The 15035-nt window shown below is 37.5% G+C and overlaps 1 protein-coding gene across 1 annotated transcript in view; it reads left to right on the forward strand.

Annotated features, from left to right (window-relative positions):
- The window catches only part of sned1 (sushi, nidogen and EGF-like domains 1), a 34511-nt gene extending 20083 nt beyond the window's left edge, over window positions 1-14428 (forward strand). Inside the window, exons 15-32 of the mRNA XM_084722549.1 lie at window positions 115-258; window positions 641-814; window positions 1767-1880; window positions 1973-2086; window positions 2180-2293; window positions 3188-3304; window positions 3439-3726; window positions 4942-5125; window positions 5395-5507; window positions 6791-7069; window positions 7460-7601; window positions 7855-7937; window positions 8780-8878; window positions 9218-9334; window positions 13152-13239; window positions 13393-13472; window positions 13570-13597; window positions 13737-14428. Coding sequence (XP_084578675.1) covers window positions 115-258; window positions 641-814; window positions 1767-1880; window positions 1973-2086; window positions 2180-2293; window positions 3188-3304; window positions 3439-3726; window positions 4942-5125; window positions 5395-5507; window positions 6791-7069; window positions 7460-7601; window positions 7855-7937; window positions 8780-8878; window positions 9218-9334; window positions 13152-13239; window positions 13393-13472; window positions 13570-13595 — 2276 coding nt within the window. The 3' untranslated portion in view covers window positions 13596-13597; window positions 13737-14428. The remainder of the gene's footprint in view (window positions 1-114; window positions 259-640; window positions 815-1766; window positions 1881-1972; window positions 2087-2179; window positions 2294-3187; window positions 3305-3438; window positions 3727-4941; window positions 5126-5394; window positions 5508-6790; window positions 7070-7459; window positions 7602-7854; window positions 7938-8779; window positions 8879-9217; window positions 9335-13151; window positions 13240-13392; window positions 13473-13569; window positions 13598-13736) is intronic.
- The last annotated feature ends 607 nt before the right edge of the window (window positions 14429-15035 follow it).

Genomic DNA, 15035 nt, shown 5'->3' on the forward strand with positions numbered 1-15035 from the left:
TTGGTACCTGTAAAAAACTGTCTTTTCAATGCAACTTTTACATTTTTAAATTTTTGAGCTGGTGCATTTGCATAGAAAGTGCTATACATTCACAGTGTGTATGTTTTCTTGCAGGGAAACCAGACCCCTGTGCCTCCAGCCCCTGTCTGAATGGGGGGACATGTTTTCACTACATAGGAAAGTACAAATGTGAATGCACTGAGGCCTTCACTGGCAGGCACTGTGAAATAAGCAGGAGCTCAGTACAAACCTCTACAGGTAAGCAGACTGTGTGTCACCACACAATAATGTCCAGGCTGAACTATGCTGACTTAAATAGATTAACAAGCAGAGGATATCCTGTGCGGTTAACTGTAGAGATATTGGCTTTCCATCTGAAGATAATCTTAGCAGTGTTGCTGCACTGGAGGACCCACACATACAGATATAGAATGACTGCATCAGCTATATAAAGTACGACCCGATGATTCATGTGTGCACACTCTAACAGCATGCTGAAGGTAATTTTAGGAGGACAAAAACAGAGAGCCTGAATGGAAATTACATCTCTTGCCATTAGTCTGTCCTGGATAAACCCCAGTGTTTGTGAGCTTGTGTTACTATGCAGCCATGCTGACGTTATCAACTTGTTTGCATTCAGAGCTGGGCTGTGGGCCGCCTCCACAAGTGAAGCACGCCGAGGTCCAGTTCTCCTCAACAACACCGGGCTCTATTGCTGTGTATATATGCCACTCAGGCTTCATGTCTGTGCCCAGAGCCACCCAGAGCATCTGTGGTATTCAGGGGGACTGGAGCCAGCCACCCATTTGTGAGGGTCTGTAACATACATCAATACACACACAAAGACTGTCCTTTAATGATCCCAGAAAAGTTCCAATAAAGAAGATTTAGTAACACTTTCATTATAAATACAGTTAAAATAAGTTATACTGTTATACTTCTTATACAAAAGTGTATAATTATAGTTATAAGCACTAAATATTCATAATGCTTCATAACAATAATCATAACACACTATAAAGCATTTTATAGTGACTTATAAGGCCAAGTATCTTAATAATAATCTTAATAATCTTAATAACTGCTTGTCATTCACTGACATTTCTTTTGGCAATGCTCATAGTGCATTATGATTCTCATAGTTTTTAATCATTCTAATCACCCTTAAAATGCATTATAATATAAATAGACATTACACACCCTAAATAGTCATTGGATGCTTTTGGTAATGAAATCCCTGAGGTATAGGCAGATATAATATATTAAACAGTGGTCATAAATCAATTTCAATGGCCATCGTTGTTTTAAGTAAAGTGAAAAAATAAATAAATCTATGCTACATTACACATTTCACTAATGCAGTGTTTTTGCAAAAAACATAAATGTAATATATTAAAATCATTGTATAATGCATTACAATCACATCATAATGTACTATAACAGTGATTACAATGCATTAAAAACTGGTTATAATGTATTACAACTGAGATACAATATGATCCTTACAAAAATGTCAGGGAATGACCAGCATATGGGATATTGTGGTACTGACCTTATGTCATTATGTAATGCTGTATAATGTGTTAAAGTTATTGTTATAAAGCATTATGAATACTTATGAGTGCTTGTAATTATACATTTCTATAAGCACAGTATATAGACATGGTCGTCATAGAAAGTGTTACTGAAGATTCCAGTTATTACAGTTTATCATGTTTCATGTTGATGTTGATTTATATTGATTTCTGTATTTCCCATAATTATAGAGATAAATGAATGCCTATCACAGCCTTGTCTTAATGGTGGCAAATGTCAGAACCATGTGGGATCCTACCAGTGTGAGTGTAGAAATGGCTTCAGTGGAAAGCGCTGTCAGACAGGTAACCTGATCAGACTCTTCTAATGTTAAATGTCAAAATTCACTGCACACATCTATAGTTTCTGTGTATATGTTTGTTTTCTCTCCCTCAAGACATAAACGAATGCCTATCAGAACCCTGCAAGCATGGGGGGACATGTGAGGACCAGCCTGGCTCCTACTTGTGTCACTGTCCGCAAGGCTTCAAAGGCCAGAACTGTGAAATAGGTACGGAGTTCATTCAGCCTGTTGCATTACTTTTAAAGCTCTTATATTTTAACAGGACAGCAATCAAATTCTACCTTAAATATCTGTGTGCAGAGCAGGATGGCTGTGATTCCAACCCCTGTCTAAATGGAGGTGTGTGTCGGGGTTACAGGCGGAATTATTTGTGTGTATGCAAAGACGGTTTCTTTGGGGACCAGTGCCAGATGTGTAAGTAACTTTGGACTGTCTCACAAATCTTTTTTATTGATGTTAAAACAGAGGTGGCAAAAGTACACACATTTTTTAAGTAGAAGTATAGATACTTGTGTAAAAAAGACTAGAATAGAAGGACTGATTCAACTTCTTTCCTCAAGTAAAAGTGAAAAGGTACAGGCTCTGAAATGTACTCAAAGTACACAAGTAAGACATAGGCCTCTGATGAACATGTCTGTTGGCTGTTTAAAGTCATAGTCATATTAATATAATAAGTCATATTTATATAATTCAAAGTCAATTAAACAATTCTAACTTCTAACAAGTGAAAAAAAAACAATATACCAAGAATAATGAACAATAACTTTGCTCCAATTTGCAGATCAGTTTTCAATGTCTGCAACACAATTGGAAACATGATCAACATGAGGACATGCTTCAAGTTTAATTTGGCCTTTTTTCTTTTTTTAGAAATCCCCTCATCTCTACAGGACTACCGAATATTTAGTTCAGCCTAGAGCTGTCACAAAATCATATTGTAACGACACGATTATCGTAGTCTAAAGAATTCACAATAACGACATTATGTTTAAAAAAATTAAAACAATGACATCAGTCAATTTGATCTTTAATTTTGCCTCTTTTTTAGCAAAGGAATTACGCTCAAAATATAAGTGAGGGGAGGTAGAGTCTCTAACCGTAACCATAATCGATTTAACAGCCTAATAATTAACAATTCTCTTCAAATGTGTTACACTGAAATAACACGCCTGAAAATATAAGAAGTAGAAAATACAGATATTGTGGTAAAATGTAAGGAGTTAAAGTAAAAACTTAAAGTACACCACAACTTGCACTCAGTTGTGGCATGAATCATTGTACTAACTGCTTGTCTTTGTCACCACCAAGTGGAGAACCCATGTGTACTGCAACCTTGTGGAAACCGCGGCCTCTGCAGGAGTGACAGGAGAGGCAACTACAACTGTGTCTGCAAAACAGGACACACAGGCAAAGACTGTGAGAAAGGTCAGTAAGAGTTAAACCAAACATTGTCCAGCTCAGACAGCCTGTTATGTGTCAGCCCATGCTCTGCACTACAAAGACAAATCTGTAATTATTTAATGTATGGATTAGACATGTAAGGTTGCCACTGTTCCCAGACCTGTTGCCTCCCTCTGGTCTCCATGTGCTGCGTGTGGAGGAGAACGAGGTGGAGCTGCGCTGGGATGAGCCAGAGCCCTCAGACAGCCTGATCAGCGGCTTCATCGTCACTTATGGTCCTCTGGGCTGGAGCAATCGCAAATCAGACCGCCTGGACAGACAGAAGTCCACCCACGTCATGAGGGGCCTGGTGCCCGGCCTGCTGTACAACATCTCCACCTTCTCCACCAAACGCAATACCAACAGCAATGACATCAGTCAGCCTGCCACTGCACTAATACGCACCAGTAAGCACACTCTTAATGTTGTTGCAGTAACAGAAGGCTCCTGAAAAGCAGTGATTCAGTGTAACTAAGTACATTTACTCAAGTACTGTACTTACAAATTTGAGGTACTTGTACTTTACTTGAGTATTTTCTTTTCGTGCCACTACATTTCAGCAGGAAAATTGTACTTTTTACTTCATTGCATTTATCTGACAGCTTTAGTTACTAGTTACTTTACATTTTATTAATTTTTGCACCCAAAACATAGGCAGAGTTTATAAAATATGATGTTTTGTTGTAAATTAAACTACTCAATGGTTTATATAAGTAGGCAATTAGTTGGTAATTGTGAATTTCTCACTATTTTCAGAATTCTAATGAACTAAACAATCAATCAATCAATTAATGAAGAAAATAATTAGCAGATTAACCCATAATGAAAGTAATCATTAGTTGCAGTCCTATACAAAATAGTTAAAAAATGAGCCCCACCTCAACTAACTTCAACAGTAAAATCCTGCTTTTATGTTGAATCACAAGTAATAATATTTTCATATCATATCTAATCATATAACAGTCACAGAGGACATTTTTCTGCATTGAGTACTTTTACTTTTAATACTTGAAGTATATTTTACTGATAATACTTAGATACCTTTACATAAGTAACATTTTCAATTCAGGACTTTTACTTGTAGCTTGTTGAGTATATTTACAGTGTGGTATTAATACATTAACTTAAAGCTACTACAAGGAACTTTTGTTGATGTTGGAGGCCTCAGTGGACAAAAGCAGTAGTGTTTCCACTATAATAACCACAAAATGTAATGTCAGGAATAAAATTATCTAAATAAAAACTTTCTCCTGCTTCATTTTAACTGGCTAATAAACTAATCACTGTAGCTTTGCCTGAGAAAATGTAAACACAGGCTCTTTTCATCTGTTTTCACAGAGAATCTGACCCATTGGCAGGCACTAAGAACTATACAGCTAACTATACAGATATCGCTGATCTTCTCAGTCAATCTGTCTAGGTCATATAGTGGCATTAGTAATAAATTGAGACTGTTTCATAACAGTTAAAAACTCCTTATAGTAGCTTTAAGTAAAGGGTCTGAATACTTCGTCCACTAGTGCTGAAAAGTGTTTCTCTTTGTGTATTCACATGAGCTCAAAAGCACGTGAGCATGAATTTTCATGTGGAAGTCTGTGTGTTTCTGTGTATTTCTGTGCTAGGACCTCGACGGGTGGAGCAGCTGCAAGTGGTCAATGTGTCCTCCTCTCAGGTGTGGCTGAGCTGGCTGGTTCAGGCAGCTCGTCATGCTGCATTCAGCAGGGTGCACGTGTCACTGCTGCCTTCAGATGGGAGTGAGGTTCGCACTGCGGTGCTCAATACAACCACCACTGAGTATTCCTTCAGGTCAGGCTTTGCTCTTTGCTACAAATGAACACTGAAACCCCAGAATATCAATTTACTATGTAGACCTGCAGCATTTGCTGCGTCCACTAAGTGGTGCTGTTGAATCCTGCACTTTGAATTCCTTTGGGGAGTGCACCTTTCAACCACTAGAGGGCACTGTTTCATTGTTGTTTCGATGCTCTTTACAGTGTTATGAGCATGATGAGGTCTGCTGTCATGCTTTGTTTGCTGTAGTGCAGTGTGTTTGTGTGCCTCTTTCTGTTTCTCAGGTCATTACTTCCTGGTCAGATGTACACAGTGGATGTGTTGACTCAAAGTGGAATCAGACCAGATGAGTTTCCCTCCACCAGCCACTCAGCTGGGCCACTGAAATTCTGGACAAGTAAGTTACATACCTGCATTCAACAGTCAAGACTGGATTACATACAAGTTATTAGGATGTTAATAACATGACTGCTGCATGTGTGATTAGAAACTAGTGTGTTAGAATTTCCACTTGATCATTTCTCATTTAAAAAAATACCATGCACATCTCTGCATTTCACCACATAATGTATATGTATATGTAGCTGTAAAAAATTCACTTTATTGCATTACATTTATTGTGGAAATGCAGTTAGCATTGTTCATATGCATGAGTATAGCTTTACCATATCAACACTCTTTTGTTTCTGCTTGTCAGCAAGAGTGCAACATGAATTGTGAGCACACAACCAGAAAGCTTTGGGTGTTCATTGATACATTTATGAGCAATTGTAAACATGCTAGAAAGCTTTTGGACTTAGTGTATAACATATTAATAGTAATATAAAGTAATATTGAGCAAGAAGAAGGAAGACAAAATTGACATTTTCCATCCTGAACATCCTGATCCCAAATATTTCCAACAATGTTCAAACACAGAGAAATCCATAATTTCTTCAAGGTAACAGTGTGTTTCCTCCCAGCCATAAGTTACTGTAACTTCCCAGTTTCACAGGATACATCTGATATGTTAGAGAGTGAAGAAGGAAGTCGGTGATTACGTCTGAATGTAACATGAATAAAACTGTAACACATTACCTCCTTCGAGACCATGATTCCTGCCTGAATCTCCTATTCCTGCCTCATATAGATTTTCATCAGCAGTCATGGTTGTTTAACAGTGACGATCCCACACTGCTTCACAATGTCATCAAGCTACATCATTTGTTATTGTTTTAATGTGAGAGAGACACCTAGCAACAGAAATTAGATAGCTCAGTTTTTGGTAATGGCTGTCATCAGCAGTATTTTATGGTCAGTTTGTCAAGTTTATATCTGATATAATATGTTTTGACACATATGGATATGTATCTGCTTTCATTTAATTGTCTCTTTCCTCTGTACACTGTATGATCCTTGTATGCCCATGATGGTGGGGCACTATTGTGTGTATGACACATAAAAATATTTAGTCATTCATTCATTGAACATAAACAGGAATACTTTCAAATGGACACATCTGATTTTTAGCTTGCAGTGATGTGCACAAAACAAAAAATCATGTGATGAAGCATCTAGTCAATCAGTCAATCCATGCAAATAAAGTTAAAAAGAGTTTTTTAGTCAGAACCAAACAAATCAAAAAGAATATTTGTTGTGCTATATGACAATCTGACTGTCTACATGTCTTCTTCCCCTCAGGGCCTCTTCCCCCACAGAACCTCTCCCTGTCACATGTGACCACTAACTCTGCGCTCATCACCTGGAGCCGCCACCCTAGAAGTATCTCAGATGGCTTTGTGGTCAACGTGACCCGAGGGTTGAACACCAGGAGTCGCTACTTGCCCAATGGGAAATTAGGATCATATCTTCTGCGTGAACTGACGCCAGGACAGCATTACTATCTGGCTCTCACATCCGTCAAAAACACAGGGCAGGAACAGATCCACAGCATACCTCAACACTTAGCCTTCATTACCTGTAAGTGAATTTTTCCAAACAACATGTCAGTATCACACTTGTACTGCTTTTCACCATAGAAAGTTGCTGTAGAAACTGTATCTCTTGAGTTGACAATGTTGATGCCCAGCTATTTAGCTCAAGTAGACACTGAGCAAATACAGGTAGCATTTGTGGGCTGCAACATAAACTATTTGCTCAAATTTACAATTTTGCTTCACCTAATATGTTAAATTTCATATAAGTGAATTTCAAAACAAATTCTGTACAATCTCTATCTCCTTTGAAGGAAAAAATAATCAGAATAATCAGTGTTTGTGCAAGTTAGTGGGGATGCATATAAAAGCTTAATCCATGAAATAAACCAAATCCAAATCTTTTTAATGTGTGTATACATTTCCTTTGATCCAGTGCCAATGGAGGCAAGATCAGGCAGAAGAGAGAGGCCATCAGTGACTGGACAGGGGACTCAGGTCGTGCGCACACTTCCCCCATCCCAGCCTCAAGTCCTGGTGGGCACAACTGAAACTGAGAACTCAGAGGAATTGCCCAGGTATATGTAGCTGGGGGGCCATTTCTTACAATAAGCTCTGTCAATCCAAGCCAATCCGAGTTTGAGACCCCTGATGTAGAGTATTGAAGATTTATTATTTATTATTATATAGCTATAACGTAACGTGTAGTTCCCCATTGTGGGATCAATAAAGATTATCTTTATTATCTTATCTTATCTTAAAAACACTTTGTTTCCATCTGCTTATGTAACTGTTGGTGCTAAACCATTAGCCTTGTTTTCTATATTGCAGATACACAGAACTCATTGACAGAAGGGGAAGGATAACAGCCACGTTCACTAACTTGCCGAGAAAAGCCATTCGACATCGTACTAGTAAGTACAGCTAACCATGTGATAAACATTTTGAACACTGTTAACACTGTTTGACAATTCTTAAAACATTGAATGTGCTATATACAGTATTTCACACAGAAGGTAATGCTATCAAGTGAATATTTGATGTAAAAACCCAATAAAGTTTTATTCTGCTTCTACAGATTCTTTCTGAAATATGCTTTACCAACATGTTGATATGGTCCTGATTTGCTCAGGATGTCCAAACAATGGAAGAGTAATCTTATTTTCTTATCTTGATGCAGATGGAATAATTTAGGCCATGGTCCTATAACCATATGGCCCTAACCGTAGCCTGTCTGAAATATAGCCAGTCCTCTAATGTAAACTGGACTTTCCGCTATCACACTAATAGACCCACCTTATCTGATACATGTTGTTCACTTTATCCAGCAGCTTTTGATAAAGCAAGACTATCTGAAAACAATAACTATCAAGAATAAATATTTTTGATTTTCATATGATTATTTGTAATGTATTTTCACTTTTTCTTGTAACTTGATGCATCCCAGTGCAGAGGTTTATAGCCTATAGCCTAAAAAAACTGTGTTACAGATGTTATCATATCTCTAGGAAATAAGCTTCCTTTCTAGGATTGTTTTGCCTTTCTTAATGATGTTACGCCCATGATGTCATAATATGATTCTGACTATTTTGTTAAATCACTAATGTCATGCGTCATCATTCCAGGCTGAGGAATGTACACAAAATCTCTTAAAGTGTCTCATTTGGTACGACATCTATTTTTTGCCCGAGTCATAGTCTGTCATTCATTTTGTCTTTTTACACTGATTCATGACAGGAAATGTTTTGCCTTACAGGACCTGACCCACCAATTAGATTAGAGAAGATGGAAGAAACAACAAACAAAATCAGCCTTGCACTAGAGATTCAAGAGGAAGGTTTAAGGACAAAGCCTGGTAGGTGTTCCAGTAGGTGGCACATTTGTCTTTGTAAGTGATTCCAGCTGATAGATTAACTTGGAAAGGGATTATTTATTAGTCATTAGATGTGTAATGTATAATTGGTGTTTTTGCCATGTGCTGTGATTGAAATGTCAATGAGGATGCTAACCTTGAAATACAAAGATGAAAGATTCAGGAAAGCAGATTGGTTAAAAAAAAGAGGGGAAGCAGGGTAAGAGCTAGAGGCTATCAACACATGGTATCAGCTGTAGATAATGTGGAGTAGTATGCCTGTAACCTGAGACCCAGACTCATTCTGTACTGTGGATGTTGATGGCAGCTGTTGTCTTTTAGAGTTGCCACAGGACTGCCGCAGCCTGCCCTGCCAGAACGGAGGTACATGCGTGAACGGAGGCAACTCCTTCATCTGCGACTGCGTAGCAGGGTTCAAGGGCAAACAGTGTGAACTGTGTAAGTTTATGTGCTTCCTCTGCAGACATACACACAGGGTGGGTTCAGTGAAGGTAGGCTGGAAAAAGAGCAAATGCACTGTATAGTCACTCATTCTGCTGGTGTTTCAGGACATCAAAAAGGATTTTAATCACATGGTTACTTCAGGGACATTGATTTTTGTCTTAAACACCTGATCCATAAATTGATTAGTGAAGTCAGAAAAGCAGGCCTGTCCCATTTGGCGTGTAAATCTTTTCGTTTAAACAACTGAGTCTTGTATGTCTTAACAAGCTTAAAGGATCAGTTTGGATTTTTTGAAGTTGAACTGGATGAGGTACTTATCCATAGTCAGTTTGTTACCTAAGCAGATGATGATGAGCACACCCCCAGTTTGGAGAAGCAGCAGGAGTACTGGTGTAGAAAGCTAAGAAATGTACTTCTGTGGACAGGATCAGCAATAAAACGTATTTTAGCCACCTAAAAAGAATTGTCAGTTCAAGTGTGCACTATATTTAGAGTATTTTCACTGCTTTACCTTGTTGTCAGACAGCTTTTTCTGATGGGGACCTGTTGTTATAGCCATCTACGCTCAAAAACCACCAGACTCGTTTTACCTTCATTGTGTGACTTTGGTGTTAACCTGTCAGTTTGGATCTGAACTAAACAGTATAACACAAACAAACTGATTGAGGCAGCAGTAGGCCAGCAACTCCTGTGTTCTGCAAAGTGAAATGACTGTTTTTATCAAAGACGTCTGGTGACTTTGAAGACAACAACGCTTCAGTTCCCTGGCAGAAAAGGCTGTCTAACAGCAAGGTGAAAATAGTGAAAGTGTTCTAAATATAACATACACTTAAATTGATTTTCTTTCTGCAGCTAAAGTGTGTTATGCTGCTGACCCTGTCCACAGCAGTACATTGCTTAGCTTCTTAGATCTGTACTCCTGCTGTTTTTCCAAACTGGAGCTGTGCCGACTGCATTCTACTGTAGGTAATACACTCACTATGGAAAAGTGCCTCATACAACCCCACTTCAAAAGATCTGACCCATCCCTCTAACAGTCTGCAGCTATGCTAGCAGTTTTGTTAGCTAAATGCTAATGTCAGCATGCTATCATGCTGATGTATGCAAGTATAACGTTTTCCATGTTCACATCTTTCATCAAACATCAGTTTAGCACATTAGCATGCAAACATTTGCTTATTAGAACTAAACACAAATTACAGCTGAGGCTGATAGGAATGTCATTAGTTCTGCAGTATCGGGTCAAACATTTTGACCTAATGATGGTGCTAGATAAAATGTCAATTTGTCACCAAAGTGATTCATTCCAGTGACTAATTCCATAGTGGCTCGGTGATTGCCACTGTTGCCTCACACCAAGAAGGTCCCAGGTGTCTGAGTGGAGTTGTCATGTTCTCCTGTGTACAAAAAATGTCATCTGCTGGATTGTAGATTAGCGCCTGCCGCCCTGAACAGGATAAAGATGTAGAAAATGAATGGATGATAATGCTATTTCAAGTGAAAACAATACAATCTCTTCCAGGCGTTAAATAGAGTGGTAAAATTCATGCCCATTCAGATAAGTTGTAGGTGTCTATCTGCTTCTGGTACAAAATGTCTGCTCACAGCTGTCGGCGTGTCAGTGCAGGATTTACAGTCCTGTCTATGTATTCCCAAGGGTTTTAATTCTGCTTTCTCTGTGAGTAATGTAGCTGTAGCATCTCGTGGTGTGAACTTACAGTTAGATTTGCATTTCATCATGTAAACTGACATAGAGCACAGAGCTATGTATAGACCTCTGGCTGCTTAAAAGCAGGAAACACGCTCCACTGACAGTTGACCCCTCTGACATATATGAATGGCTTGGTTAACTTTAAGGCTTAGGGCCATGAATGTACCACATGAACACAGTGTCAACGAACTGCACAAAGCACCATATTATTTGCACTGCACCACTTTCCTTCCTTTTTCAGGGAACCAGTGTTGCATTTATTACTCAGTCTTTCTTTTGAATCTTCTGGGGGTTTATGAGCCATCAGTTTATTATCTGTGGACAATATCCTTCTTTGTTCTGATTTTACTATTACTCTGTTACTTCAGATTAATAACCAAAATTACAAATGTTGCAAAACAATTATAGCAAAACAATTTTATATAGTATTAATGACAAAAGTAGGTTTCCACCTTCATAAAATCCCTCAACAGTCCAAATTTGTAAATCTTTAGATAACTGGTATCTCCCTATGTACACTCCCATTACTTTTTAAGATACACTGCACAGTTATGACTCAAGTCACCAGCATGTATTAAATAAATCTGTGATGGGCTATAAATGGAAAACATCCAGCTGCCTGGAGGAAAAGTCTTTTGGCCGTTAATACTACTACTACTTTATATGGATGACAGCCAGAGGGAATGCATTATCTACAGAATGCAATGCCTTATTGAAGTTCTTGATCATAGAAACATGTGTTTGCATCAAAGCAGCTGATTATATGCTACCACGATTAAAGCATAGATACAATTCTGACTTAGGGGCAAGGATAAAATGTCATTTCTTTCTGAATAGGAATGTATTTATATAGATAACTGTTCAGATCATTGCTGATTCCTCTTTTATGAAATGTAATAAGCTTCTTGAATCATATTTTCCTTAATTCAAAAGTCATCTTGAGATCCAGAACTCTCTTTAAAAACTCTCCTATTGTATTAAGAGTTTTCTCTATCAGAGTCTATTGCAGAACAATAAGTGATAAATCTGTTGCAGCAAACAGTTTAATATAATGCATTTGTAAACTATGGAGGATCAAAACTGCTCAAATAAATGACACTCAGGCATTCATTCATTTATAATGTGATACAAATTGATATCTCTGTTTTAATTTGCTTCTGTGTTTACTTACTTTGGTATTATTTCCCCTATTTATTTACTTTCCCATTAAATTTATTAATTTAATTATTTTTTTAAATACATTTATGTATTTATTTCTGTATTAGTTCCCCTTTGTATTTTATTTATTTATTACTTATTTTTACATTTCTTTATGCATTTCTGCATCATTATGCATTTATTCATTTTGGTGCATTTAATGACACTTTATTTAATTTTCTTGTGTAATTTTCTTTTCATGAAAATATATTGACATTAAGGTCCTTACCGTACATGTATATACAGTTTATCAGTCTGCAATCATGAGTATTTTGCAGCAGACTTTATATTGGAAACATTGGCTGAGATATAAATTGTCTATAAGACTGTTTTTAAGACTTAAAGTCAAAACGTTTAACTGTAATAGATTCATTAACAGGACTGAGTGTTACAGTTCCTGAAGATTCAGCATTGCACTTACCTGAGTGATTATAATAAATTAAAAAAGTCATAAAAAAGTCAAGTAGACATCTACAAAGAATTGTGCACAGCCTGACCTACAATCAATCAACTTGGTAGCATTAAAACTGTAGTTCAACAGAAGTGTCTTTAAAAGAATAATGTTTTTCACACTAACTACATGTAGGGAATACATTCTATGATATCACATGAAATTGTGAAAAACAGTAAAACAGTGTCAGTTTGAATTCACTAATAATAAGACGTTTATGAAGCTGTGTATGAGGAGACACTGGACATACCCTCGTCCCTCTTGAGTCCTTTTCTTCACCTAAACATCCAGCGTCAGATTGTTTAAACATTCCTTTCCTAAAACCATCCATCAGCCAGAGAGCAGGGCCCGGCTCCATCCCACATGACTCCTAAACCATCCAGCAGACTTTTCCTTGCTCACAGTACTTCAAACATTCATACCTCATGTTGTTGTGTGGCCGCTGTTTGCAGCATGCCAGCGAGTGCCGCACCCCTGCACCCGTCTCTACTCTGAAACCAAGAGTGTGCCTGTCTGGGAGGGCGGAGTGTGCCACTACCTGTAAGTCATTATCAGGCACGGATCTCCTGTCCCGGCCTTGCATGTTTCTACTCATCACAGCATTATATGATGATCAAATTGCAAATCTGAGGAGATGCAGAGATTATTTGTAACTAAAGGATTAAATCCATGAGTGTGTTTTGTTCTCTGCAGGTACAAAAGGACATATAAAGTACAGCAGGATGTTTGTTATCGAGAGATTTGTGAACCGGTGCTTCCCAAGAAAAATCAGAGTAAGTTGAAAAAGCTGTCTGAACGGTGTTGAAATTGTTTTCACCAAATAAACCAATGCAATTCTTCTCACACACTGATAATTCACTTTCTTAACAGACAGAAGAACAAACAGACAACAATAAAGGTTTGTTTTCTTTAACACAATCAATATAAAAATATTTTTGTGGTGAAATGCTTCCCCCAACTATGTATATGCACTGATAGAGGATCACAAGATTTTCAACAATTACCCTTAAAATGAGTCTCTTCTTTTGTTTTTCTAGAGCACTTGGATACTGATGAAAGGACTGTCATCACTGTCATGTGAAAAACCTAACTTCAATTTTGGTGTTTATAATCTACTTGAAGTAACTGATTTTATGGTCATGTTTGTGCTGAGAAACCCTGATAGAACCCACTGTAACATTTTATCAACAGATCGTTGTTCATCAGAGAATAAGGTTGTATTTGTTCATTTCTGAGAGCTGTGTTTTCATAGCTCCATGCTTCATGAAAGGACTTCGATCAATCAAATGAAAAATGGCCCGAATCATTTATCATTTGTGATGTTTGATGACTGATTTTTCACACAAATATTAATGTTAAGCAGTCCACTGTAGTGCATCAGAGACCTTATATACCTCATTTCCATGTCCGTGCTGACACATTAGGAGAGGTTTTTATTATTTGTGATTCAGCTGCAGGTTTGTCCCTCAGGGAAATAACTGTAGAGTGCTCCGAGTCCCGATCTCATCCTTGTACCAGCCCCGTGATCTCCTTCTAAAGACGATGGGAAATGTACATTTTCGCCACACCCCATAAATTCATCTCTTCCTCTGACAATGGTGCGCAGTATTTTATGTGTATAAATATTTTTCCTCTGTGTCTTAGCAGGCATCACTGCTCGCTATTCTGTAAATAGTGTTTATAGGCCATTTTGTAGGTGAATATTTTAATAATAAAAATGTTAAAATGTTTTGTGTTTCTGGTGTCTGTTTGGGTTGATATCTGCATCCTGGGATACATCTTCAAAAAGTTTGATACATTACATTTATGCATTATGGCATGTTTCCATTCAGCCACATAGTCTCTTTAGCATACAGTATTACCATCATAGACATGGTCACTAATGTCTTTTGAGCCAAGGGTCCTTCGTATGATATATAGCTGTTTATATGTATATATATATCACGCTACATATATTTAATTTAGTCACTTATTTTGTTGTCAATAATTCAATGAGCCAGTCAGTTTAAAGTTAGCAAAATCCCCTGATTGGAAGTACTTTGACTAGGGAATTATCAGTCTGGCTGGTTATTGGATTCGATATTCAACTTTTTTTTTTTTTAACTATTATTGGAATCTGTTTTTGTTTAAAATCTGATTGCTGATCAGATAAATTACTTTAAAAGTGTCTCGCTGTCTGTGGTCTCACTCAGTGTCCCTACCACAACATAATCTAATTGATTACATGTCACAAGTAATAGTCTAACACTGAAACATATATGCTTGAAAGTATTTTAGTGATGTTTTGTGTTGGAGTTTGTGCTCTTCTAAAATTTGATACCAAGGTTTTCAGTTTT

This window comes from Lutjanus erythropterus, chromosome 7 (genome assembly GCF_056507025.1).
Source record: "Lutjanus erythropterus isolate fLutEry1 chromosome 7, fLutEry1.hap2, whole genome shotgun sequence".
In the NCBI taxonomy this organism is placed as follows: Eukaryota; Metazoa; Chordata; class Actinopteri; order Lutjaniformes; family Lutjanidae; genus Lutjanus; species Lutjanus erythropterus.